Source organism: Pagrus pagrus (genome assembly GCF_965226575.1).
Source record: "Pagrus pagrus genome assembly, chromosome: 1".
Lineage (NCBI taxonomy): Eukaryota > Metazoa > Chordata > Actinopteri > Spariformes > Sparidae > Pagrus > Pagrus pagrus.
The window spans coordinates 787,126-813,293 of record NC_140185.1 but is presented as its reverse complement, the minus strand read 5'-3'; the positions used below and the strand labels follow the sequence as shown (position 1 = coordinate 813,293).

Below are 26,168 nucleotides of genomic sequence, written 5' to 3'. Positions count from 1 at the left end.
TCATTTTTCTGTGATGAATAAGTGGAACACATACTACTTTGTCACAAAAACATTCATGAAGTTTAGTTCAATAATGAATTTATTATAGGTCTTCTGAAAATGTGAAAATATACATACAGTAATTCTAATGTTTGGTTATTTTGGCCATTTTCACTCTAATAAGGTGCTTTTGATAGCCTGTATTTCCTCATTATACCCTGAAGATTATTCAAGTAAGGCATTCCCTGTAGATGTACATATTTTTTGTTATATATTTTTATGCAGGTTGGGGCTGGTTTGTAATATGTAAGTTTACAAGTGGATGTAAACTTTTGAAAATGACTGTAGCTGTCCATGCATTGTTATCCCAAATACATTATTGCAAATACTACATTTGTCAGCCACTTTGCTCCTCAAGCTCATTCCTTCTCTCATCCCTGCCAGCTGCCAGAGGATTGCAGTGCTTCACACTATGTGCCTGAGGTGCCTCATCTATCCTGCTGTTACTTGGAAAGCCTATACCTGCTGATGGGCAGAGAGCTAGAGGAGCTGGAGGAGGTGCCTGCAGGAAATGTCTTGGGTAAATATGTCTCTATATTCTTTCTGGTTATTGCATTACTGTGGCTGTTTTTTCGCTTTTTGGAGAGATTTCATAATCTCAGTTTAGAGATTTAAGAAACTCTTTCTGAAAAAAAAAAATGGTTGAGTTTGGATGCTTGGAAAACATTTGATTGCATCCTTGTAACTTCAGCAAAGTGTGACAAACGATTCTGTGGTCTTTGACATGATTGGCTTTATCAGGTATACATCATGTGGTGCAGACATTAGCCAGGAGCAGCCTTAAATCCAAGCTGAATTAAAATGACTCTTATTCCGATACGCTCCCCTCTTCTCCCAGTGGTGTTAGATGCTCAGTTTGGACAGTCGAAAGATAACAAAACCTGCATTTGCTTTTCCAGTGCTAATTTATGTATTTCTTTAGCAGGTAATACTTGTGCTTGTACTACATACTACATTCTGTATTGTAGTATGTATAGAAGCATGTGAGCGTCCACTGCCCACTGACAAATCGGCATCTGTCCATAGTAAGTATTAAAGGATGACCTAATCTTGAGTCAGTGTTATGTCTTGGAAAATAGCCCTGCTGATGTCACCAGGATTATCTCAACCTGGGCTCCAGATTTATGACATAAAATCAGATTTTCAAACTGGAGGTGTATCACAGGAAATGTAGGATTCATTGTTTGAATAGCAATAGCATTGTTGGAGCTTTAAATCAGGATATGTTGACCTCTGCTGCTTCGCTGTCGACCAACACGATCTGCTTTTTGGTGTCAGGTTTTATTTGTTTAAAATAGTTTGACCTACTTGTTGGCTTTTGGTGTGAATACTGTGTCTCACACTAATGCCCATAGTGATTTCTACTACCACCACTGTCCAACATGAGTTTCTGCTCTGTATACCTCACTTTTACAACTTGTGAACTACAAATTGAGTCAGACCCTAAATCTTTATTCTCTAAGTTTCTGTGAAAGCTCATGTCTCTTGTCCCACACCTTCTTCCTTTGATCCAGCTGAACAGATATGTGTACAGGCTAAATGATTATACACGTTTGAAGTCTTTCTCTGACAGTCACACACTAGGGATGGGCATTTCGAGTAATTTTCTAACCGAGTACCCGAACCTGGTCCTAATCGAGTAACCGAGTAATAAAATATATGACTCATAAATGCGCTCTGTCCATCAGACAGCGCATTGCTGACACACAGCGTCGTCAGACAAAATATCAGGTGGTTAATAAGAGTAGATTGGAGTTTAAGATGCACATATGAGTTTATGACTGGAAAAAAAAAAGTTTCCCCTCTGGACGGAGCGCATTTATACCCCGGGATATTTTTTTTTTTTTCTTTTTCAGTAATTAGCGGTGCTTATGCTTTCGTGTTTCTTGAACCTTAAGTGGTTTCGCATCGAACTCGTTGAGTGGTTGTAAGCCAGTTTAAGGTTACAAATGCGGTTACATGCTGCTATTCCGACATGCCGCTATTTAGACAGTGACCTGTAATTGTCGGAATAGCGGCATTAAAGTTATTTTTCAAGCGTCCCACTATTTCGACATTGTTTTTTGCCATTGTCGGAGACTTGTCGGAATAGCGGCATGTCTAAAGAGAGACATGTCGGAATAGCAGGCGACCCCGAAATATTGCATACATGTTAATTTACGCATTATTTATTAGGATTTACGGGAGATTTCCTGATAGTAGTAATCACACACGGCAACAGAGCAACCATCTTGATGTAAATAACGATCTTTGGCAGATCATGTTTTCCCATTGGATTTTAGCCCGTCATGTGACGGCACACGGGTCCCTATTGGACAGGCTTGACTGCTCGGCTTCTGGGTAAGCTAACGTTACAAACACACCGGTGGGGTCGGTGTAAAGGCTGAAATTACGGTGGCCCTGAAGTGCAAAACACAACGGCAAATCAGAAAGCACAACAGCAAATCAGAAAACACAACAGCAAATCAGAAAACACAACAGCAAAACAGAAAACACAACAACAAATCAGAAAACACAACGGCAAATCAGAAAACACAACAACAAAACAGAAAACACAACGGCAAATCAGAAAATACAACAACAAATAAAAAAACACAACAGCAAATCAGAAAACACAACAGCAAAACAGAAAACACAACGGCAAATCAGAAAAACACAACAACAAAACAGAAAACACAACGGCAAATCAGAAAACACAACAACAAAACAGAAAACACAACAACAAATCAGAAAACACAACGGCAAATCAGAAAACACAACAACAAAACAGAAAACACAACGGCAAAACAGAAAACACAACAACAAAACAGAAAACACAACAACAAATCAGAAAACACAACGGCAAATCAGAAAACACAACAACAAAACAGAAAACACAACGGCAAATCAAAAAACACAACAACAAAACAGAAAACACAACTACAAAACAGAAAACACAACAACAAATCAGAAAACACAACAACAAATCAGAAAACACAACAACAAAACAGAAAGCACAACAACAAATCAGAAAACACAACAACAAATCAAAAAACACAACAACAAAACAGAAAACACAACAACAAAACAGAAAGCACAACAGCAAATCAGAAAACACAACAACAAATCAGAAAACACAACAACAAAACAGAAAACACAACGACATTAACCAAACCGGAAAAGGTAGGTACCCTCAGGCGACATGAATCGTCGCTGATTGGTCCGTCGTTTGAACCGGAAGGACAGGGTTTACATGTTTTCAAAACAAGAGCGCTGCCAGTGACGACATACACGCTGCTATTAATGAATACTTTGATGCAGGACATGTATATGGGTCCGTGTATCATCTGATCATGCAATTCTATTTAGTGTGGCTTTGATGACGAGACCAAATCACCGCAACGGTCAGCCCTCCTGGCCGAGACTCAGTGAACTTTCCCCCCAGAAAACAGCTTCTCTCCCTGCTAGTGAAATAGTCAGACAGCGTCCTGTTGACTGATGCTGATTATGTAATATGTAATTTAGACTGAAAAACGTAACTTTGTCACTTTCCAGGATGTTTGGTGGGTCGGGATCTCAATCACAACACATTATAACAGCATCCATATGATTATAAACAGTCAGCGGGTATGTTCAGATTAACAGGAGGACACCGGGAAACACCTTGAAAAAAACACATACGTCATCATCATGACGTGTACGTCACGCCTCCTTTGGAGCCGCAGCGCCGGCTTTCTGTGTGAATCAGCCTATACTCTGGTTCGTCTTCTACGCCGGAGCTGCTTGGTTCTGTGTGAGCAACCAACGGCGGAGAATTGGCGAACCGCTGCGGCGATAATGCGGCGTCTCTGTGTGATTTCAGAGCTTCCCAGCAGGACACCCATTTCTCGCAGCTTTTCTAAGATCTCATGATACATCACTCCATTCATAAACATGTCATTAATTAGAGACATGGTTGGCTCGAGTGAGGCCATTAGAACGTGGGACTCCAGTGGTCTACTGGGACTGGACCATAGACTGTACACAGTCAATGGACTGGACCGTGGGACGCTCAGACCGGTGTGTTGTTCCTCACCATGGATACCGAGCGAGTCCCTACACATTGCGCATGTGCAAAGCGTGGCCACACAGCAGAAATGTACCGTGGGAAATGGTATAACAATAACGGAAAATGTAAATTAGATTTATTATTTCGTTTCGGTTTCCTTGTTGATTATATTTTCCATTTTGGGCTGAAAATAGGAAAACAAACACCAGTTTTCAATGTTTGGTGCATACAGAAACACAGAAAAACGGAATATTGACTCGTATTTTCGTTTTTCGTTTGCCACATTAAATATAATTGCATGATCAGATGATACACGGACCCATATACATGTCCTGCATCAAAATATTCTTTAATAGCAGCGTGTATGTCGTCACTGGCAGCGCTCTTGTTTTGAAAACATGTAAACCCTGTCCTTCAGGTTCAAAGGACGGACCAATCAGCGACGATTCATGTCGCCCGAGGGTACCTACCTTTTCCGGTTTGGTTAATGTTGTTGTGTTTTCTGATTTGCCGTTGTGTTTTCTGTTTTGTTGTTGTGTTTTCTGATTTGCCGTTGTGTTTTCTGATTTGTTGTTGTGTTTTCTGTTTTGTTGTTGTGTTTTCTGATTTGCCGTTGTGTTTTCTGATTTGTTGTTGTGTTTTCTGTTTTGTTGTGTTTTCTGATTTGCCGTTGTGTTTTCTGTTTTGTTGTTGTGTTTTCTGATTTGCCGTTGTGTTTTCTGTTTTGTTGTTGTGTTTTCTGATTTGTTGTTGTGTTTTCTGTTTTGCTGTTGTGTTTTCTGATTTGCTGTTGTGTTTTCTGTTTTGCTGTTGTGTTTTCTGATTTGCCGTTGTGTTTTCTGATTTGTTGTTGTGTTTTCTGTTTTGCTGTTGTGTTTTCTGATTTGCTGTTGTGTTTTCTGATTTGTTGTTGTGTTTTCTGATTTGCCGTTGTTTTCTGATTTGTTGTTGTGTTTTCTGATTTGCCGTTGTGTTTTCTGTTTTGCTGTTGTGCTTTCTGATTTGTTGTTGTGTTTTCTGTTTTGCTGTTGTGTTTTCTGATTTGCCGTTGTGTTTTCTGATTTGTTGTTGTGTTTTCTGTTTTGCTGTTGTGTTTTCTGATTTGCTGTTGTGTTTTCTGATTTGTTGTTGTGTTTTCTGATTTGCCGTTGTTTTCTGATTTGTTGTTGTGTTTTCTGATTTGCCGTTGTGTTTTCTGTTTTGCTGTTGTGCTTTCTGATTTGTTGTTGTGTTTTCTGTTTTGCTGTTGTGTTTTCTGATTTGCCGTTGTGATTTGCACTTCAGGGCCACCGTATGAAATAGACGAGAAACAGAGCGACTATACACCCGGCATCGCCGACAATGAAATAATCCTAGGTTAACCGGTTAATAATTCGTAACCGATTAGCAGATTGTCTACTCGGGTACCCGAGTATCCGAGTAACCGTGCACATCCCTATCACACACATTATTTGATGTGCATATATTCTTTGAGTCATCGTCTGGCAAAGTAGTCCAAATGTTATGGCTGCTCAGCACAAATCCCACACTAGATATGGTGTAAAACATATTCTGTTGCTGGCCTCCTACTTTACTGTGCCAGTAAAATTTACATTTACATTTTTGTTAACCCTCCATTTGAAGGCTGTTGTAACTGTGTCATGACTGGATTTAAGCTTTAGGGATGTCTTTGACTATTGACTATGATTGATAAGTCATTGTTTGCCAGTTTCATTTGGTTGATAATGGATTGTATGTGTTAAAGGGTATATTTACCCAAATTACCCAAACAAGGAAAACAACAACAACTGAGTATTTGAGTTAAAGTTAAAATGTCATACATTTTTGGGTTCTAGCTTCCCATATGTGTAGATTTGCTCATGTTTTTGTCTTATGTTAGAGTCAAGGTTCAAGGTGATTTATTTGTCATCATACAACACAGGGCTGTTATCTGATGAAAATGTGTACAATACCGCACAGCCCTAATGTAAAACCTTGCATATCATATTACAGCTCCATTGTTAAAAACTAAGGGTGCTCCAATTGATCGGGCACCAATCATTATTGATGATAATTAACATTGTTCGGTTTCTCTACGCACTGCTAAAATGTCACTGCCACACACACCACAGACCTCTGCTACTCACTGGCAGCTAACAGCTAACTAACTATCCTCCTGCCAATATCAATACCCAAGAAAAGGAGCGAAAACTGTCGCGCTGAAGAGAGAGCTGGGCCAGAAGGTGAAGTTCTGGATTTACCATTCCAGCTATGTTCTGACCCTCACCTATGGCCACGAGTGGTGGGTAGTGACTAGGGCTGGGCGATATGGCCTAAAAATAAAATCTCCCATTTTTTCACACCAAACTCGATTTATGATTTTAATCGATTTTTTTTCCTTCTGAAAAACAAACTACAAATGACAGAGAAATTAAGTAAATTGCTTATATTGCTTATATTTTAACAATAAAATTAACAAAGGCAAACTGATTTTCCCTTCTGGGATTAATAAATTGAACTGAATTTCCCTTTTGGGGTTAAAGTGCAACCAAACACAAGGCTAGAAATAGGCTTGTAAACAAAACGACAGGCCCTGCCATTGTAAACAACAGTGAAAATGTAACTTTTCCACTAACTTTCTAGTAGCATGTCCCAACTTCCAGGGACCTAATTTTCTTTTTAGGAAAGTTAGTTTTTCTTATGTAAACATGCCTTAGAAAATGCTCACTTCTCTGACAGTAATGCAGTGCACCTTCAAACTCACTTCAGAAATAGATAAAAGAACCTCCCCTTGTAAAAAAATACATGTGTCCCTTTTCAGATTGCATGCTGTTACAAAATAGATACATTTCCCCATTTGGATTGATATAGTGCAAACCTAACTTTGACTGAAGTCAATGAAATAAATAAAGGATAAATAAAAGATGCCTCTTGTAAACAAAAAGTATTTTGTATCCCTGAAGATATGTAAACAAAATTAAGCATCTGCATGCATTGCATTGCATAGTAAACATCACATGTCGGTAGATATACAGGACTAGAGGTGCATGCTTGCTGTCTTTAGTATCAAAAATTTTTTCTTTTTACACATTTTTGGCAAGGAAGACGAGCCTGTCTACTACTTCTAGCTTGAGGAATGCCCTGTTGCATGTAGCAATGTAGCAATGTAGCAATGCCACAATGCGACTGCATCCGTAATAGCTTTCCACCTTGTCTTATGCATCTTGTAGTGAATAACATTACCATTTGGCTGCATGCCTCTGATTGAGATGCTGAAATAAATTGGTTGTGCTGCTGCCTTTAGTTGCAACAGCCTTGAAACAAACTTTGCAGTGGACCGTGGTTTGTTCAAGGTCTGACTCCGCAAAACTGAACCAGTTCCAAACTACTGACGAACACTGAGGAATGTACACTTCTCTGCTTGCTGCCATCTTGTTGTGTGTGGAAAGTAAATGCAGGGGAGGGCAGAGCCCACTGAGCCTACTATGAACTACGGGAGCCCAAGGGGAACAGCGGCGGAGGAAGTAAAAGAGAAAACAAATTTTCATGTAAAAAAAATTGTCCTAAACCACAAATTTGAATACACCGATAAAATCAGTGTTTCGCCCAGCCCTAGTACTGATCGAAAGAATGTGATCGCACAAGTGACTGAAATTAGTTTCCTCCATAGGGGGGCTGGGAACACTCTTAGAGATAGGTTGAGGAGTTCAGACATCTGCGGGGAGCTCGGCGTAAAGCCACTGCCCCTTTCGCTTCGGAAGGAGCCAGCTGAGGTGGTTCGAGCTTCTGATTTGCAACTGAGAGGAGACCCTGGGGCAGACCCAGGAAAGCTTTGCTGGGGGGCAGGATGTCTGGAATAACCGTCTCAGCCTGTTGCCTCTGCGACCCATGGATGGATGGATGGATGGATCGATGGATGGATTGATTGAGTTACAGACAACTTGACATCAGTGTAAATTTCATCTTGTGAAAAATCTTCATCTTGTGTCAGAGATGAAAGTAACCAGATACAAACAGTGGCCAGGTGGTGGATTACTGGCTTTATACGTCACTACAAAGACTGAGACACAGAATTATCCACTCAGTGTTACTGAATTCTGTGTCCTATTCACTTTTCTTTTAAAGTTTATTTTTACAGTTTAAAATAAACATTTCATTTTTGTTTTAAATTGATTTCTTTAAATCAATGTAAAATTCAAATAATTATTTTAGACTTAACCATGCCACTAGTAACAACTATAGATCACAATAAAGTGAGGAAACATCCTTTTGATTGGTGATCAGTGATTGGTATCGGCCGATACTGCTTCAGCAATTGGTGATTGGCTCCAAAAATCCTGATCGGAGCACCCTTATCAAAAACCATTTAAAACACATCAATGATGACACACTGTTCCTTCATTACCTTGAACCAAATCTGAATCTTTTCAAATCCTTTATCAAATATAATTGTGTGTCTTTTTTCATCTCTAAGTAACTCAAGTTACGATAATGATAATATTCCAGTATTAGCCAGATAATATTCCAGTATTAGCCAGCACCACCTCCAAAATTTGCTATGTGTACACATAGCAAATTGTGCATGGTATATGTAAAATGTGGCATGAGGTAATTGTTATTTTGTGCAGTATTGATATGACCTTGCATTAATGACCTGGACACTTTGTGCAGAGTGCTGCAAACACTGAATGAAAGTCTGACTGTGTGATGTCCTCCAGAGTGACTGTCATGAATTATAAAGGAGAAGTGCATTAGGATATTGATGTACAGCCATCATTTGGTAAGGGCGTGGGGCAGAATGCACAGCACACAAGTTATCAATAAGACGATCCGCCCTTGAGTGGGCATCATGGATCCCTCTGCTTCTTATTTAGTTTGGACTGTCAGCTCACAGATGGGCTGTAAATGGATTTTGGGAGTGGCCCACACAGTACAGAGCCTGGAGCCCAGACTTCTTTGGCTGGATGCACAGAGATAGACTTCATCAATGACTTAAGTATAACATGCTCAGACTCTGTGACAGTTTTAAATACCAAAAATGTGCTCTTCCAGTTCTTTTTCTTCAGTACTATTTCTTCCTACTTAGGGCCCCTTGTGCGCTAATTGGTCTGCATACACAGGCTATATAGTATAGTATATATATATATATAGATAGATAGATATAGATATATATACTATACTATATATATATACGGTAGATATATATATATGTATATATACACACACACACACACGTATATTCCGACAAAGGCATGGAGAGCCTCTACACAAGGAAAACTTGAAACGCATAATATGGCCTTTTTAACTGGAATACTGCATCTCAACATCTACTAAATAGATTGGCACAAAATCTGATATTCAGATATTCATGATATCCAGGTGATGTATCCTTATAATGCTGGTGATCTTCTGAGATTTCTTCAAGCACCATCATCAGGTCAAATTTGATGTTGTCCAGTCTCTCATTTACGACCAAATACCTGCAATTAACTAATTACCCATCAGCCCCAGCTTTGTGTTTTCGTACATAAGTATTTTGTATTTTAACATTCTCATTGTGATCAGGTTAGCATGCTGACGTTAGCATTCAGTCTTGCAGATCTTGTAGTGTGGCTGAAGATTAACATTTCTGACATTATCTCAAGTCAAGTCGGTTTTATTTTTAAAGCCCAGTAACACTAATAGTACATTTGCCTCAAGGGACTTTACAGTCTACACAGCATACATCACAAACTTACCAGAAATTCCTGGAATGGGAAAAAATGATTCTGTGAAACACTTGCTGAATGAATGAATTTCTCATTTTCTCTCTTTCTAACTGTGATGGCAAGTAATGATGATGTAAGACACAGCTTGTTTCCTCAGGACCCTCAGTGCATTTCACTAAGAAGTTTGATGATTACGGAGAAAGTTGAGCTAGTGGCAGGCATTGTGTAAACAATTTCTGCACATCCAGTCTTTCTCTGTGTGTCTGCTGGGCCATGTGGGAGCCATCAGTCCTGTCCTGTTAGTGGACTGCGGGCAGGGAAGGAGTTGGAGCACCAGTGTGTAAACCCCACCAGGCTTGGCCTTGATTAGATCCCCATTATTATCTGATGGTTGGAGCAAGTAATCAGAGAGGAAAAGAACTACACACAACTTTCTCACACAAAGCAGCGTTTGATGTAGGAAACATCATTTTTGAGTTAACCACATGATGACACACTGTGCAAACTGCATGACAAAGCACTATGTTTGTCTTTGTGTGTGTGTCTCTGCAGCCTCAGTCATTAACTGGAGAAGGTTTTCAACCCCTGGTGAGTGCCAGGTGTCAATGAACATTAGGAATCAGGTTGGTTGTTTGGTAAGGGTGGACTTAATAAAGGATCTTCACTGATCTTTAATGCAGCAAGGGTGAGGATGTTTTTTTTGTTGTTGTTGTTATTGTTGAAGCTGAGTTTCACGCATATGTATTCATATACATAAGTGACTCAAAACTCCTTTCTGTAGCTTTAAATTTTAGAAAATGAAAAACATGATGTTTCAGCTCCACAAAGGATCTTTGAGATAGTGACATCCATTACTACAGTCCACTGTGTTATTATTGATACTGCCACCAGATAGCACCAAAGTATTAAACAGTGGTTTTATTTTTATTTTAATTTTTTTTTTATGGATCAATGGATAAAATGACTTTATAATGTTAAAGGAATCACTCATGAAGACAAACCCACACAATATGATTACCAGACATTGATGCTGAGCTTTTTTACGTCTTTTAGCAAGTCGCTTTGGTTTTCCCGGCGTGCAATTCTGCTCTCATCAACCTTGTTTACTGCAGGAGCAGGCAGATTCAGTTTTCAGTAAGACTCTGTTAAAGCCACTGTACATGTACACTTACTGCCTAACACCAAACAGCTGTCAGACAAATCAAGACAGTACCTGGTGAGCATAGTGGAGAATTTAGCAGCTGAAGAGTTGGTGGAGACCAACATGGAGCTTAAAGGAGAGTGAATATTGAATTTACATTCATCAGGCTAGAAACACAACACCAAATGTGTTCTGTGTCTTACCTTGCATGGCTGCTGGATTCACGAGATCACATCCATCCTGCCAGGGTTCAATCTATGTGCCTGTGGCTGAACATGTCTTGGTTGAACCAATCAGCATTCTATGAGCCACTCCTAGCTGCTGTGGGCGTGGTTTAGGTATGACAACCAGGGAGAGAAGCCATTGTTGTTCATTTGAAAACAACACTTATGGCTTCTCATGGGGTTAGCGTAGCTGCTATAGCATCAGTTATGTCAAAGCTGCAGCATATATTTAATTGAAAGAAGAGAAAGAACGGCACCGAAGGATGTTCTGGCTCCGTTGTTGGTAGCACTCCTCTACTATTGATCTGATTGGTTGAAGTTAGCCCATGGTGGTATACAGATGGTTCCTTCAATCACCTGCCAAGTAGTTTTTGAAAATGCAAACAGTTTATAGCAGTGCCTTCTCAGATGATTCTGTGTAACAACCCATCTGGCGGCATCAGAGGCCTGTACTATGAAGCCAGATTAACATACTCAGGATATGTTTCTGTTATCTGGCTTCACTCACTCTTACAATCACAATCATGCCAAGCGGTCACATTCAGGTGGTTATCAGCTTGTTTATAAGTCTGCCCAGGTTTTCCACATCTAATTATGAGCTCATTCACATAGAAGGGGGGATGTTTGCAGCATGTAACCAGTCACACACATAGGAGTCTACTGGCAGCAGATTGGTATGTTTCATTAACTAAGAGCAAAATATAATATTATACAAATAGGAGGAAGTTAAACACATAATCCAGGCTAAAAGCAACACAGTTTTAGATGTCAAATGCAGGAAGGTCAGCTGACAAAATCATAAATGTGTAAATTAATGGGCTCATAATAATACAGGCCAATCATTGGGGCATCAGTAGATTTACAATGTACAATTACATTTGTGTATTCTGTTAAATTAATGTGTTGCTTAGATATATTCTTACGGTGTGTGTGTGACAATTTCAGTCTTATTATTTCTGTTAGGCTGAGTCTTAGGTGGGAGAACCCAGAAGCGTTGACGGAGGCAGGGAGTGGGGTATCATGTGCTTTATTGAGGAGGCAAGGACAGATGCAGGTGATGGGGGGTCCGGGGCTGAATCCCCGTCGCGGAGCTGAGTATACGAGGACGAGGGCTGAATCTTCCGGGGAACACAGAGCAGTGGAGCGGGCTGGAGAGGTGCAGAGAGCTGGGCGGCTGGAGCAGGAATACAGGTGGTCGGGATGCCGGTAACAGCTGGACACGAGAAAAAACACAAGACAGTTTAAATTCCACTGAAGAATAAGAAAACACACTAGACGATCTAAGCAGTCTCGATCTAGCCAGAGCGATATACCACGTCGGGAGACGAAATCATCTGGCAGCGGGATTCTCCAACCTGCTGCAGGTGTGTGGGTCTCAGCTGCTCCGGTGAATGGCTCGCTCTGCCCAGCTTCTCCATGCACCTCTGCAACACTGACACAGACAGTGACAGAATGTAACAATTTCAGCTGCATCCTCAGTAATATCACATGGGCTTAGGAGCAAATAAAAAACAAATAGGCTATTAAAACATCATTTAAAGTGGTACTTTCATACCTTATAACAAGTACAAGGCTTTCTCTGTTGTAAGATGATATCGGTCTAAGAAAGAACAATGAAATGTCTTTGACATTGCTTGAGGAACATTTCTCACGATCTGCGTACCTAGGTCCACGGGACTGTCTATGAACCGTAATGCTATTTTCCAGAAAACTGATTAGTCAGAATGCGGTGCTTTATTACGCGTTGATCTGTTATCTCAGACTTTGACAGCTCTAGAGCAGGTTAGGTGTGCAGCATGAGTTACCATAGTGATGTACCCCAATAAGAAGTGAACCACTGTTGTAGTGCTGAAACCCCAGATTAAACCCTGAAGTTACCTTGCTTGCCACAAAAACCTGCTTTGTAGTACAGACCTCTGCTGGATATGTAAATAGGCACATCACTCTTACAAAATACCCTCATTGTCAGGGCCGGTGAGGCCGGAAAAGTTTGTGGACCCAGAAGCAGACTCAGGAGCAGAATAATGTTCAGGATGTTTATTTTCAGTTCATCAAACAAAGGTAGTTCAAACAGAGGAAAAGGTTAAACTTAGAAAAATCCCAAAAAATCTCTGGAAAAAGCACAGGCAGGGCTTAGGCAAAAATCCGGTAGTCAAAAAACAGGCAGCAGTACAAAAGGGCTTGGCAAGACTCACGTAATTGTTCAGAAGCAGGGTTGGCAACTGCTTGGCAGTCAGAGTAAGGAAATCCAAAAAGGCAACACATGAGCGGGTCTCCAGGAACACAGACGAGATACTCTGGTGAAGCCTGTCAGTCCTGGTGTGGCTTTAAGGCCAAGGCTGATGAGGAGAGTGGGCTCAGGTGTGGAGCAGCAGGCAATGGTGATTAGATGCCTCAGCTGTCAGTCAGCCAGAAGGCAAAGGCAGAGGGAAAAACCTGGCATGGATCATGCAGGCCCGCCAGGTCACCATCTAAGGGGGGCGGGTCCTCGGCCGGAGCGTGACACTCATAAGGTGATAATATGTATGACAATTGTGCTCTTAGCTTGTTGTGCTGCTCAAATCAACTACTCAAGCTTTGAAACAACAAATGGATACTAATACTACATGGTCCCAAAGTAAGGTATTTTCCAATAAGTGTTGCTGTAATGAATATATTCAAATCATTACATGCTCATGCCAGGTTTTCAGGCATAAGCCTGGGGAAATTTAACAACTCCATATATCGTGAGAAAAAGTTAGCTAGTCATCATAAAAAATAAGAAATAAAGAAAAAAACTTTATTGACCTTCAGGAACTTGTTAAAGAGGAATTACAACTCTACAGATGCAGAATAATAAGCATAACAAAGTAATCATGTTATTAAGTTGGACAGCTGAGCTGTTTGTCACTGTTCTTATTTACCATGGCTGACTCATTACCTCAGTGACCCTGCTCACTCATATCTCCAAGGATCTCTGTCTTTCTCTATCTCTCATCACATCACACAATAACGGCTCCAGAAGGAGACTGACTGAGAGACTTTGTTTCTAAAAGCTTCACCACATCAGGTCAGTCTTCATGTTGAGATGCCTCCAGCACTAATTTTCATTTTAATCTCTCATAAATGATCATATGGTTACGACTGATTCATCTAGTCTTTTAGATGATCATTGGAAGTTGACTAGTTTGTCTGGTCTCATAACAGTGTAATGCTAAAGTATACAGTCATATTTGACGACCTGCATGAGACTCAAAAATCAACTATCCTTCTGAGAATGGCTCGAAAAGTCTACAAGATAGATGGTGCTTCAGTTGCCCACCTTAATGCGCTCACACTGGCTTGTCTCGTCTTTCTGTTTCTCTCCCCCAGTATGAGTCTGCTATGTTGACTTTCTTTGTCAGCAGTATGTTTTGTAAAGTTGCCCAAAAAAACATACCTTGTATTTTTGATTTTTCCACCCCCTAAACCACTTTCAGAGCAGCAGGTGAGCTGTGTGGAGGACACTTGTCATTAACTGTGTAGCCTATCAAAGCCAACGTTGTACTGAATGACTTTGCAACAACCAGGTGCACTTATAAACTTGTGGGAAACAACGGCATAAGTAGGCCTATTATATTCCAGAGAGGTCATACACAGTCAGTGTGTTTACAGGAGGGGTGTACTACCAGCAAGAATCTCTCTCTCTCTCTCTGCAGAGCATGTACAAATGTCAGTAGATGGGAGGGGTAGAGCACGGCAGATTGTCCACTAGTTAATCGATCACAGACAGAGTTGCTCTCTCAGATGGATAAAAAAATAAAAGCCAGATGTATTTTGGCGGCTGTTAATATACCTGTACGGCCTGCCCAAGTAAAGTCTATGTGTGGGAAACACTGCAAATACTGCACTGATATAACCATTTTATTGTTAGCATGTTACCACATTGTTACCAACGTATTACTACACTATTACTAAAAATCATTCAGTGTAATATTACCTAGATATACCCACTGTTGATACCAAGCTATCACCTGGTTATTACTTTGGTAATTACATGGTAAAGCTGAATTGTCAAACAATTACCTCACTATTTCCATATTATTACCAATCTGTTATGTAAAAACCCACCTTAAACTGCACTATAGAGGGCAGTAGAGCAGTACGTAGATACCAGAGTTTTTTTTTTAATATAATATCTAGTTTGGTTTAATATTTCCCCCTAAAAGTCAGAATGGCTATTGGGACGTACACACCGTGGAAACTCCGAGACTACGTTCACAAAAGTCCTTTGTTTAATTCTCTTCAGTGTGTTCGTTTAGTACTATACACTCAGCCAGCATTGGGATTTATCTGTGATTGCAGCTGAGGGAGAGTACACAACCAGCTCAGTGGTGTTTGATGGTGAGCTTAGTAAGGCCAGCAGTTCGTCAAAGGGGTTAAAGACATGGGCAACATCAAACTCTCATCATCAGGGCCTAATAGGAAGCAGCTGTCTGAGGAGACGCAGCTACAGTCAGAGTCATCCAAGTCAGAGGCAGGGGAGGAAAAAAGGAGTCTGAGTGAAATGAATGATGCTGATTCAACACTGGACGACTTTATGAAAACATTTGTTTTGCATTAGGCTTCTCTTTCTGCGTGCCAGTGGTGACTAGCGACCCAGATCTTTAGCAGAACACACCAATTGAATGCTTACACTGATGTCAACCACATAGGGGTGAGGGCAGAGGCCAGCTGGGTTCATCTCAGTGCAGCACAGATCAGATCATGAATAATGACACTATTTCTTGTAGTTCTACTTAAGACAGGAGAATGTCTCTGTAGAGCACATCCCTGTATTCCATCGCTGCGAATGGTAGTTTTGCTTTAAATCTTTAAATTGAATTGTGGCATTCAAAGATAAAACATTATGTTTATCTTTGGGGCATTTTTAGCCTGGTTGCACAAAACTTTGAAATTGTTTAGCTGTCTCACTTATATTCAGACTCAGACATTTCTATTTATTTTATAAGCATGATAAAAACCAATGGACAAACCAACAATCAGATCAGTGTAAATTTAATATTTTTTCCATCGAAATCGAATATGTTCAGCCTAGCTTAGCATAAAGACTGTAGCAGGGGTAAACTGCTACTCTACATTATACATTCAGGCTTCAACAAACTATTATTTATATATTGAATCTCACACCTGCAGACATAGCAAAATGTACTTTGAGCTTGAAAGTCTACTGATGACCTTGAAAAGAGCAGTAATCAAAACAGTCTCAACCCCATGTCCACTCATTGGACAGTTGTTGGCCCTGTCACAGGGACTTCATCAAAAGAGTACTGATTGTGATAGTCAGTTGTTGGTAACTGGAGATATTCAAGCTTTCTGTCATTCTGATCACTTTGTTGGCTTAAAGTTGAGCTTGAGAGTACATTCTTACATACATTTGGCTCATTTCTGCTACAGGATTTTAATGACCTGGAACCTGTATCTTCCCATGAACTAAAACTAAGTTAAACGTGGAAGTGGTGCACTGATGTCCCCGCAGTTGACAGAAGATGTTACCGGGGTGAGGATGTGTCTGTGTGTGTATGGATGTGCATACTGGCTCGTATTAAAAGGTTAAGCAAGTGATATTGATGTCATGTGTGTAGATGTGGTCCTGATGATTTGATTTCATTGACCAGTCTTCAAATAAAAGAAGATACACATTGCCAAAAGTGTTTGTAAAGTTCTATAAACACTCTGGGTGGCTGTGGCTCTGGAGGTAGAGTGGGTCGCCCACCAAACGCAGGGTAGGTGGTTCGCGTCCTGACTCTGGCTGCTTGTCTTAAGTGTCCTTTGGCAAGGTACTGAACCCCAAATTGCTCCTGATGGCTGTTCCATCAGTGTGGATGTTTTGAATCAGAATACTGCATATTTAAACAACCTTAATTTCAGTACTTATTTAAGTACGTCCTGTGTTATTTAAAACCAGCTGTTACATTTTCCTTACAACAACAGCAGGTCTGTTTAAAAAAATATATATATTGTTTCTCTCTCTCGCCTTCAAGTCTAAGATGTAATGTACATCAGTAAAGATTTTCAACTTGAATAATTCGTTCATCAAGATCTGATGTATGATTTAAGTGTTCCCTTAATTTTTTTTAACGGTGTATTTGTAGTGAGGTGATGAATTGATTTTCATGTGAACCAATATTGAATTATTGCACCATTGCTACATGGTGTGTGTGTGTGTGTGTGTGTGTGTGTGTGTGTGTGTGTGTGTGTGTGTGTGTGTGTGTGTGTTGTAGTTTTCTGATGCTCCTGACTCATCCGTCTCTTCCTCAGTTGTCCTTGACACAGTTTCCAGTCCCAGCCGAGCTCTGCTGGGATCCCACAGACATGAAACATTCTCCACCTCATCAGTCCTCCACTCTCCACTCGGACATGTATTGACCACCTCCTCCCTCACGTCCCCTCTTACTCTGTCCTTTTTTCTCTTTCAGTACTCTATTCTTCACTGTCCCTCTCACTCTGTCTCAAACTCCTTTCCACTGTTTCCCTCATTCTGGCCAACGTAGATTTGAGTGTCAGGTCTTTGAAACTCACATTTACCAGTCTATTTGAGCAACAATTTAGCTAGGAAAAAGGAGGTGGAGAGAGGAAAGGAAAAGAAAAGAAAAGGGATTCCGCTTCATTTAAAACCTTTACAGCCACTCAACATCATTTCTTCACCTACAGAGTTCCAACTCTCTGTACTTCCTCCCATATGATTCCCATAGTTTGGCATAATGTTTACAGTATGTCTGTCTTTTGAATGGTGTGTGACATGAAAAACTTTGACAACCTTTAGGGATGTAACCACATACCAAATTTCGCAATATCATGATGAAAAATGAAATTCTAATAAGAACTGCCCAACTCCGTCTCTGATCGGTTGGCTTCGTTGTTTGCATTGACTATGCTTCACTAAACCGTTAACTCACACAGTAGCTCAGGTAATGGTCAGCGGTGTTTGAGCTGTATAACATTCCGACCTTTTCACAACAACACACTGACATCTTCAGCCTCTCTCCTGGCCTTCTGCTGCTCCTGTCGGGGTCACTCATCCTCCGGAGCTGCTCTTCGCCTCAAAAATGTCTCTAGGCTCGTTAGGTGGCGCAAACAGGTTGGCTTCGGCATGGTTGTCGCTGCTCCGACACCTGCCCTGTCTGTTTTACCTAACGAGCTCAGGACACTGCAGCTACGACAGCCATACAAAAGTGTTTTTACCGACGGGGAAACTACAGCTCACTGTTCACTGCATAAATGTGTCAGTTATGCTGACAGACATTTTCGTGGCTCAGGGCTAGGGCTGGTGCAACGCCTCAACGTAATCAATTTACATAATGTGCATGGAGGATGTAAGCATCCGGGGCGGCTGAATTGAAATTGGATCAGGTTGTGCAGCAAAACGCTGCAGGTTGGTGAAGCGTTATGGAAGTGTCACTTCACGGTCCGTCTGTGTGACGTGTTGGGGACCCCCGCTGATCAGTTTGCCAAAAGACGAAGCTGCTATGTTGTTATGCTACTGGCATGCTGGTCTTACAAGTGACTATTTGTCCTCATCGACAGATTAAAAATAGCAGTAAACATCCAGGATGAAGCAGATCATTGCTGTGTTTAAAGCTGGGGGACAAAACAATTCACCGAAGTGAAAGTGAAACTTAATGCTACATAGAGAAATGTCTGTTGTGTTCCCTCTGTAGTATTTATCTATGCTAAATAACATGCCCTCCTGATCACTTATGTGATTGGCTACTGCAATGTGACGTCTGGCTGCAATTACCAAAAGTTGAGTGGGCTTCAACTTTTCCACCACAGCTGGCTGTGTTTTTTTGCAGAACCCCCTGCAGCACACACCACCGCAGCAAAAACGGACTACCCTCAATAAAGTAAATGGGAAAATGTCCTTTTTCACTGCAAAGCCGGATCCAATGTGAATATAAGTCCTGTTTACTTTTTGTCCCCAGCCAAATGTAATATATATTAGGATTACTCCGATTACCAGTTAAAACTGGGTTATTTTTTATTGGGGAATAATGCCCTGCAGTGCATAGTTTGTCATATTTGTTTGTTGATGATTGAAGTTGTTATAAATAAAAAGAAATCATTGAAATATAAATGACAAGTTTTAAAATGTTATTTGGGGTAAATTTGTTGTTATTCAATTCAGTCATTCAGCACTAGACTGATCCCACCAAGATGCACCACAGAGCACCACAGGAAATCATTCCTGCCTGTGGCTATCAAACTGTTTAATTCCAAGTGTGTGCATTAAGGTGGACAATTAAAGCAACACAATGAAAGAAAACGTTTTAAGTGATTATGAAGATAGATTTGTGTATTTGGATTTTTCTGTGTCATTCTCAGGTAGTCTAATACCAACACTTTGTGTTGGTGGCTCGGGTCCGATTTAACCAACCCTACACCCCACCCACCCCGCCACATTTACATGATAATGGCAGTGGTAGGGATTGAGTCAGATGTCTCCAGTCTTGTCTGTCACAAAGTGCTCCTCTGTTGACCCTCTGCTGCTCAGTGGGAGAAAACTCCAGAGGCAGGCTGTAGGTGGGTCAGCTCTGAGCAGTGTAAAGTTAGGAAGTTACTGGCCTAAATAAACATCCAGGAGTGTGTGTGTGTGTGTGGTGGTGGTGGGGTTCCTTGGCAGCTCACCTACATTCCCTACTCACCTTTATTGTTACACCTCTGTACAGCTGTGACCTGGTCTGAGGCACTGATCCAGGACCTTGTCGACCTCATCTCACAGACATCTCAGAGCGGTCAGCCATAATAACCATCTTTGTGAACCTCTGTTGTTCAGTACGAGAACTGCTGGCTACCTGCCCTCATTCTTTGTCTGAGCCATGTGGTACAGGCATGCTGGCAGCATAAACACAGCCAATAGATGGCATGAGTGAGGAGTGGAAGTGAATGGCTGCTCCACTTGTCTGCCTCTGAAACTGTCAATAATGAGAGGAGAGCCACAAAAGGCTGAGACTGATCACTGATCGTGATTAAATATTTACAATCAGAAAAGTAATGAGAACTGATAAGACAAAGGAGTTTATCTGACCTATTTTTATCTGGTGTTGTGTTAAAATTGTTTTGCAGGAAACAATTTTTAACAGGAGTGCAACTTTATTTGACTGGGGAACAAACTTCAACACAACATTGGAAAATATTTTATATCACATTAATGAAGGGAAATTGTAACTGCATACATTTTCGTGTTTTGTAAGATATGCAAGTTTTCAAATTGTTATGTATATGTGATTAGATTATTAACTTGCATTAAACCCACATTCACATTGAATTGTTCTGTTTATGAAATTTTTTTAAATTTTATTTGTGTGTTGATCAGAGTTGTGATTTAAAGGTATAAGGTACATTTATTTTTAAACAAGGGTTTAAAAAACGAAATAATGTGCTTGAGTCTTGCTACATCTATTTTATGGAGTGTTGAGTGCTGTTGAGGATGAGTTCAGGGGTCTCACAGCCTGGGGAGTGAAGCTGCTCTGTAGTATGTGGTATGGCAGTGGATACTTCTGTATCTTTTGCCAGATGGCAGCAGGGTGAATAGTCTGTGGCTGGGGTGAGTGTCTTCTTTTAGTATCCTTTGGGCTCTGTGCAGACATCTCACTTCACCGAGGTCACTGATGCTCTGTAGATGGGTACCAGTTTGTGATGTTTCCAGTGAGGATGCTTTCAATTGATCCTCTGTAAAAGTTGACCAGAATGTTGCTCCGGAATTTAGTCTTCCTCAGTTTCCATCGGAAGAAGAGCCTTTTCTGTACATTTATTTTTAACCAGGGTGGTAATGTGTAGGCATGGGCCGGTATGAGATTCTGACGGTATGATAACCTTAGGTTTCATGGTATTATGATTACAGCTCTAAAATGTGTATTTTGAATGTCTGTATTTAAAAACAAAAAAAGGAAAAAACATTACGCGTGCCTCTCTTCTTCACCTCATGTTAGAGAAACTAGCTGGTGTTATCCATCTTAGCAATAAAGATTGATGAAAGAAAAAAAGTTATGGATAACCTTTTTTTACTGAGGCAGATATGGTAACTAGCATGCTAAGATGGATCTATCTTAGCATGCTAGTTAGCATATCTGCCTCAGTAAGAAAAAAAAAAAAGTTACTATCAGAGATATAGAAAAGATAAGATATGGTAACTACCATTTGCCTCAGTAACAAGCTCATTTCACTAATGTCACTTTACCTTGAATTTAGCATACAGCGACGGGTGTTGCTCCCGTAGATGCGCTATCATATTCGATGTATTGCCTCCCTGGGCTGCCACTGTCCGCAAGCACGTTTTGCACGGGCGACCTTCTTCCTCCGAGCCGTGGCCGTCTGGCTTTTTACGGTAGCCGAAGTATTCCCATACAGCCGACTTGGTCCTTTTAGACGGGGGAAAAGTTCGGGGGGCTCGCCTCCTTCAGCCATCATGCTGTTTGTCACTCGCAGCAACCGCAGGTGCTCGGGGGGAGGGCACTTTACGCTGCAGCTGCACGCGGCGTGAGGGACCTCTACTTTCTCTCTGACGAGACGTCACATTAAAAAAAAAAAAAGGTCATACCGCAGGAACAGTATGACGGAAAATTTTAGTGGTTTTGAAACCTTGACTTTTTCATACCGTGGTATACCTTGAAACCGGTAACCGGCCCATAACTAGTGATGTGTGACCAAGATAGGTTCTCAGTGATGGTAATTCCAAGGAACCTATAACTGTTAACCTGCTCCACCTCCGCACCACTGATGTTGACTGGTGGGTGTGTCTTTGCCTCCTTTTTTCTGAAATTAATGACCAACAAAAGGTGTTGATGACGAGCAGTAGATTGTTCTCTGTGCACCTTTATAATGTGGCCGATGATGGTGGTGTTATCCTCGTACTTCGCAATAGAGTTCTGGTGTCTGGGAGTGCAGTCATGGGTGTGCAGTGTGAACAGGAGGGGGCTGAGCACACAGCCCTGGGGGGCTCCGGCGTTGAACACTAACGTAGAGGAGATGTTACTGCCAATCAGAACTCTCTGGGGTGTGCTTGTGAGGAAGTCCAATATCCAGTTGCAGAGTGTTGAACTCAAGCCCAGAGTGTTATGTTTTACCAATCAGTTTCATGGGTGATGTGTTGAATGCTGAGCTAAAAGCAACAAACAGCATTCTGATGTAGCTGTTTCTCAAGGTGTGTTAAGATTGAGTGAAGGGCAGTGGATATGACATCCCCTGTGGATCAGTTGGTTCTGAAAGCATACTGGTGAGGGTCCAGGCTGGAAGGGATGTTGTCCTTGATGTGCTGGAAAACCAGTTTCTCAAAGCACTTCTACAGGATGGGGGTGCAGGGTTTCCCCCAGTGTATTATAGGCCTGGCGGGCCGGCATTTCTTACTTGCCCCCCCGCCAGGCTAAGCATCATTTATTTATTCTTTTTAAATCAGTTTTTGTGCTCCATCAACACGTGATAGGTGTCTTTTTCATCACCTGACAACGTCACAACTTCGTTGCGCATAACGTGACATGTCACGGACATCATGCTCATCAGACCGCTGCTTCACCAGCTGACCGAGAGGAATGCACCAAGTCGACGTCGACCTCGTAGCCATTAACGTGAGCCGAGCCGCGGCTCTAGAGGCTCAGCCAGCTGCTGCAGCAGCTAGTAGCTGTTAAGGGAGCGTACCTATGTTCCCCGGGTCCTATGTTCCCCAGTCGGGAACCCTAACCCTAACCCTAACCCTTCACCTAACCCGGTCACATACACAGCGGGGAACATAGGACCTTTTTTTTAAAAAAGGGTCCTATGTTGCCCGGTTCCATACAAAGCGGGGAACATAGGACCCGGGGAACATAGGGATGACCCCGCTGTTAACTGTTAGCACGTCGTCCCCTGCAGCGTCAGAGCTCCGGACTTCTGTGAGCCGAGGTGCTTTCACCAGATGTGAAAATGACCCAGTGTTTCATTTTTCAGCTCGTACGGTTAGCGTTTACACACGTTTGTTTTCTCTGGTCCAAACAGTAGATTACAGAGTATCTTTGGTAGATCCGTGATTGTCATGTTTCCATGACGACTGACCGGAAAAAGACGCGTGGTCATGTTTATGTGACTCCAGATTGTAAAAATCTCTGAGGAAAAAAATAAAAATCTCTGGAGACACCAGGCAGTTGTTTTTAGTTTTTAGTGCAGACAGTTGATATTATTTATCTAAATAGTATTTTTATTATTTATTTATTTTTGTGGTTGGTTGAACAGCATTTCAAGAGTGCAATCTGTAAGACCTGGTGTTACATAAATGTCTTATAATAACACATGATAATGATAATATTTTCAAATTTCCAGTCAACTTTTAACAGTGATCTTAAAGCCTTATTGAATTGAATTGAATTAAATTGAATTGAATTAACTTTATTAATCCCGAAGGAGGGAAATTTGTTTGTCCCAGCAGCACACAACAATAAAAAGAAAATACACAATATAAAAATAGACAGATAAATACTCACACACACACAACAATCATTCATTAAAAATATGGTCAGCTAGAATGCACAGGTCTGGAGGCTACATATGTGTTATAAAGTCTGATGGCCTGATGGAATCACTCCTTCTAAATTCTACTACTCCATTAATGAATCTGTTACCTATAGGGCCCTGCCATCAGTCAATGGTCAGGGTCAGGCCCCTGACACAAAAAAACACGCTTGGGCACCGTGGGGCTGCTGGTGGGCCACTCTACCACCGGGCTTAACAAGTTTTCTGGGGGAAACCCTGGGGGTGAGAGCCACAGGGTGGTAGTCATTAAGACTAAACACAGCAGAAATTTTAGGTACAGGGACAATGATGGATGTCTTGAGGCAGGAGGGAACAGTCTCCTGTGAGAGTGAGATGTTAAAAATGTCAGTAATAACGTCAGCTAGCTGACATGTTTTTAGTACACTGCCAGGTATATTATCTGGACCAGCAGCCTTATTTATATTCACTCTTGGCAGGATTTTTCTCACATCCGCTGTGGTTAATGAGAGTGGCCGGTCCTCTGGAGGTGGAGTAGACTTCACAGCTTTGCTGTCTTTGTTGAGGAGATCAAAGTGAGCATAAAATGTGTTCAACTCATCCGGCATTGTGGCCTTGCAGAGGGTGACGTGACATTTTGAATCATCTGCCATTGCAATGCAATATTAAAAAAAACCACAATAAAAGCTTTCCTTTAAAAATGGTAACTGTATTTTGGTTTGCAATATAAAAACACAGCTAATGCAGAACACTATAGCTATATATAGAGATTTTCTAAATGCACCATAAAATAATTAATAGAATTGTTCACAAGTCCCAAATCTCGAGTCCGAGTCGAGACTTAAGTCTTTTGAAGGCAAGTCTCAAGTCAAGTCTCAAGTCACTGAGAGTGAGACTTAAGTGCAACTCGAGTCCATATCCCAAACTCGAGTACCCATCTCCAGTGTGTGCAGTAGAGTCAATAAATGCCTTATCTTAAAGCTGCCATGTGAAAACAATATTATTGTAGATTACAACAAACGTGTAAGGCACTGCAATGTTTTATTTTTGTAATTTTTATGTATTGAAAATATGCAGCACTTATTTTGTAGACTACTGTAGTCTGATTATTGGAAGGCCTTTTTGAATAAAAGGGGAATTTAAATAATGAAAAAGTATGCATGTGCAGTAATATAGATCATTGATGATACCATACACTGAGATTCGTTGCGATGCATCGAGAATCGTTTTGCATTTAGATCAATGACAGCAGAATTGTAATCGAATCATGAGGCCAGTGAAGGGCTGCTTTAGCTTCATCTGTCCACACACTGTCCACCATCATCTTCTGGTTGGCAAAATGTCTTGAATGATTGTGATCGGAGATCACTTCAATGTTTGGTGAAATCAAATGGTAAACAATCAACAGTAGAACTCACGGCTATGTTTAATAGTTAAAGTAAGAGCATTTCCACACACACAATGTGAAGAGAACTCACGGGGTTGGGACCAAACAGCTGTGTAGCCTTAAGAAAACCACTTATCAGTGGGGCAAATTGAAAAGCCTTCAATTTGCTAGGGAGCATAAAGATTGGACTTGAGCCATGGAAAAAGATCATGTGGACTGATGAGTCCAGATTTACCCTGTACCAGAGTGATGGGCGCATCAGGGTAAGAAGAGAGGCGGATGAAGTGATGCACCCATCATGCTTAGTGCCTACCATACAAGCCTGTGAGAGTAGTGTTATGATCTGGGGTTGCTTAAGTTGGTCAGGCCTTGGTTCAGCAATGTTATGTGCCCAAAAAAATGAGTTCAGCTGATTACCTGAATATACTGAACGACCAGTTTTTTCCATCAATAGATTTTTTCTTCCATGATGGCACAGCATATTCCAAGATGTCAATGCCACGATTCATCGGGCTCAAATTGTGAAAGAGTGGTCCGGGAAGCATGATACATCATTTTCACACATGGATTGGCAACCACAGAGTCCAGACCTTAACCCCATTGAGTATTTTCAGGATGTGCTGGAGAAGACTTTATGCAGCAGCCCGACTCTCCCATCATCAATACAAGATCTTAGCGAAAACTGTATGAAACTCTGGATGGAAATACATTTCGAGATACTGCATAAGCTTATCAAAACGATGCCACTGCGTATACGTGCCGCAATCAAAGCTAAAGGCGGTCCAACGAAATAGTGTGTGGCTTTTTCCTGGCCGGGCAGTGTATGATCTGATAGGCCAAAGTGAGGACGTGGGAGGGCTTTGCAGCTGCCAGGAATATTTGTATACACATGGTGTATGGTCTGAACATGCTGCTAGAGTTAAAGTAAAACGGTTCTGAGATTTGTTTGATTAAAATCACCAGCTACAATGAAAAAAAAACATCCAGTCGTTTTATCATGTTGATGCTGATGACATCATACAACTCCTGCAGTGCATTCTTTGAGTTTGCATCTGTGGAAATGTAAATAGCAACAATAAAAACACTGGTGAATTCTCTGGGCAGATGATATGGTCGGCATTTTAGTAACAGAAATTCGACATCTGTTGAACTCTGTCCATCCATTTTAACTGCGTTTGAGCACCAA

At 41.1% G+C, this 26,168-nt stretch overlaps 1 protein-coding gene and 1 long non-coding RNA gene across 4 annotated transcripts in view; one reads left to right on the top strand and one right to left on the bottom strand.

Annotated features, from left to right (window-relative positions):
• efl1 (elongation factor like GTPase 1) overlaps nucleotides 1–26,168 on the top strand; it is a 189,906-nt gene that overhangs the window by 76,728 nt on the left and 87,010 nt on the right. For 2 of the 3 annotated variants that reach the window (XM_084353472.1, XM_084353471.1), the window contains exons 15-16: nucleotides 424–559; nucleotides 10,306–10,341. In XM_084353472.1, coding sequence (XP_084209598.1) covers nucleotides 424–559; nucleotides 10,306–10,341 — 172 coding nt within the window. The remainder of the gene's footprint in view (nucleotides 1–423; nucleotides 560–10,305; nucleotides 10,342–26,168) is intronic. The other variant, XM_084353473.1, reaches the window with a different exon arrangement.
• Nucleotides 12,130–13,420, bottom strand: LOC311260668. The gene is made up of 3 exons (XR_014623045.1): nucleotides 13,314–13,420; nucleotides 12,432–12,550; nucleotides 12,130–12,331 (listed from the first exon to the last, which is right to left on the bottom strand). It is a non-coding gene; the product is annotated as an uncharacterized lncRNA (long non-coding RNA).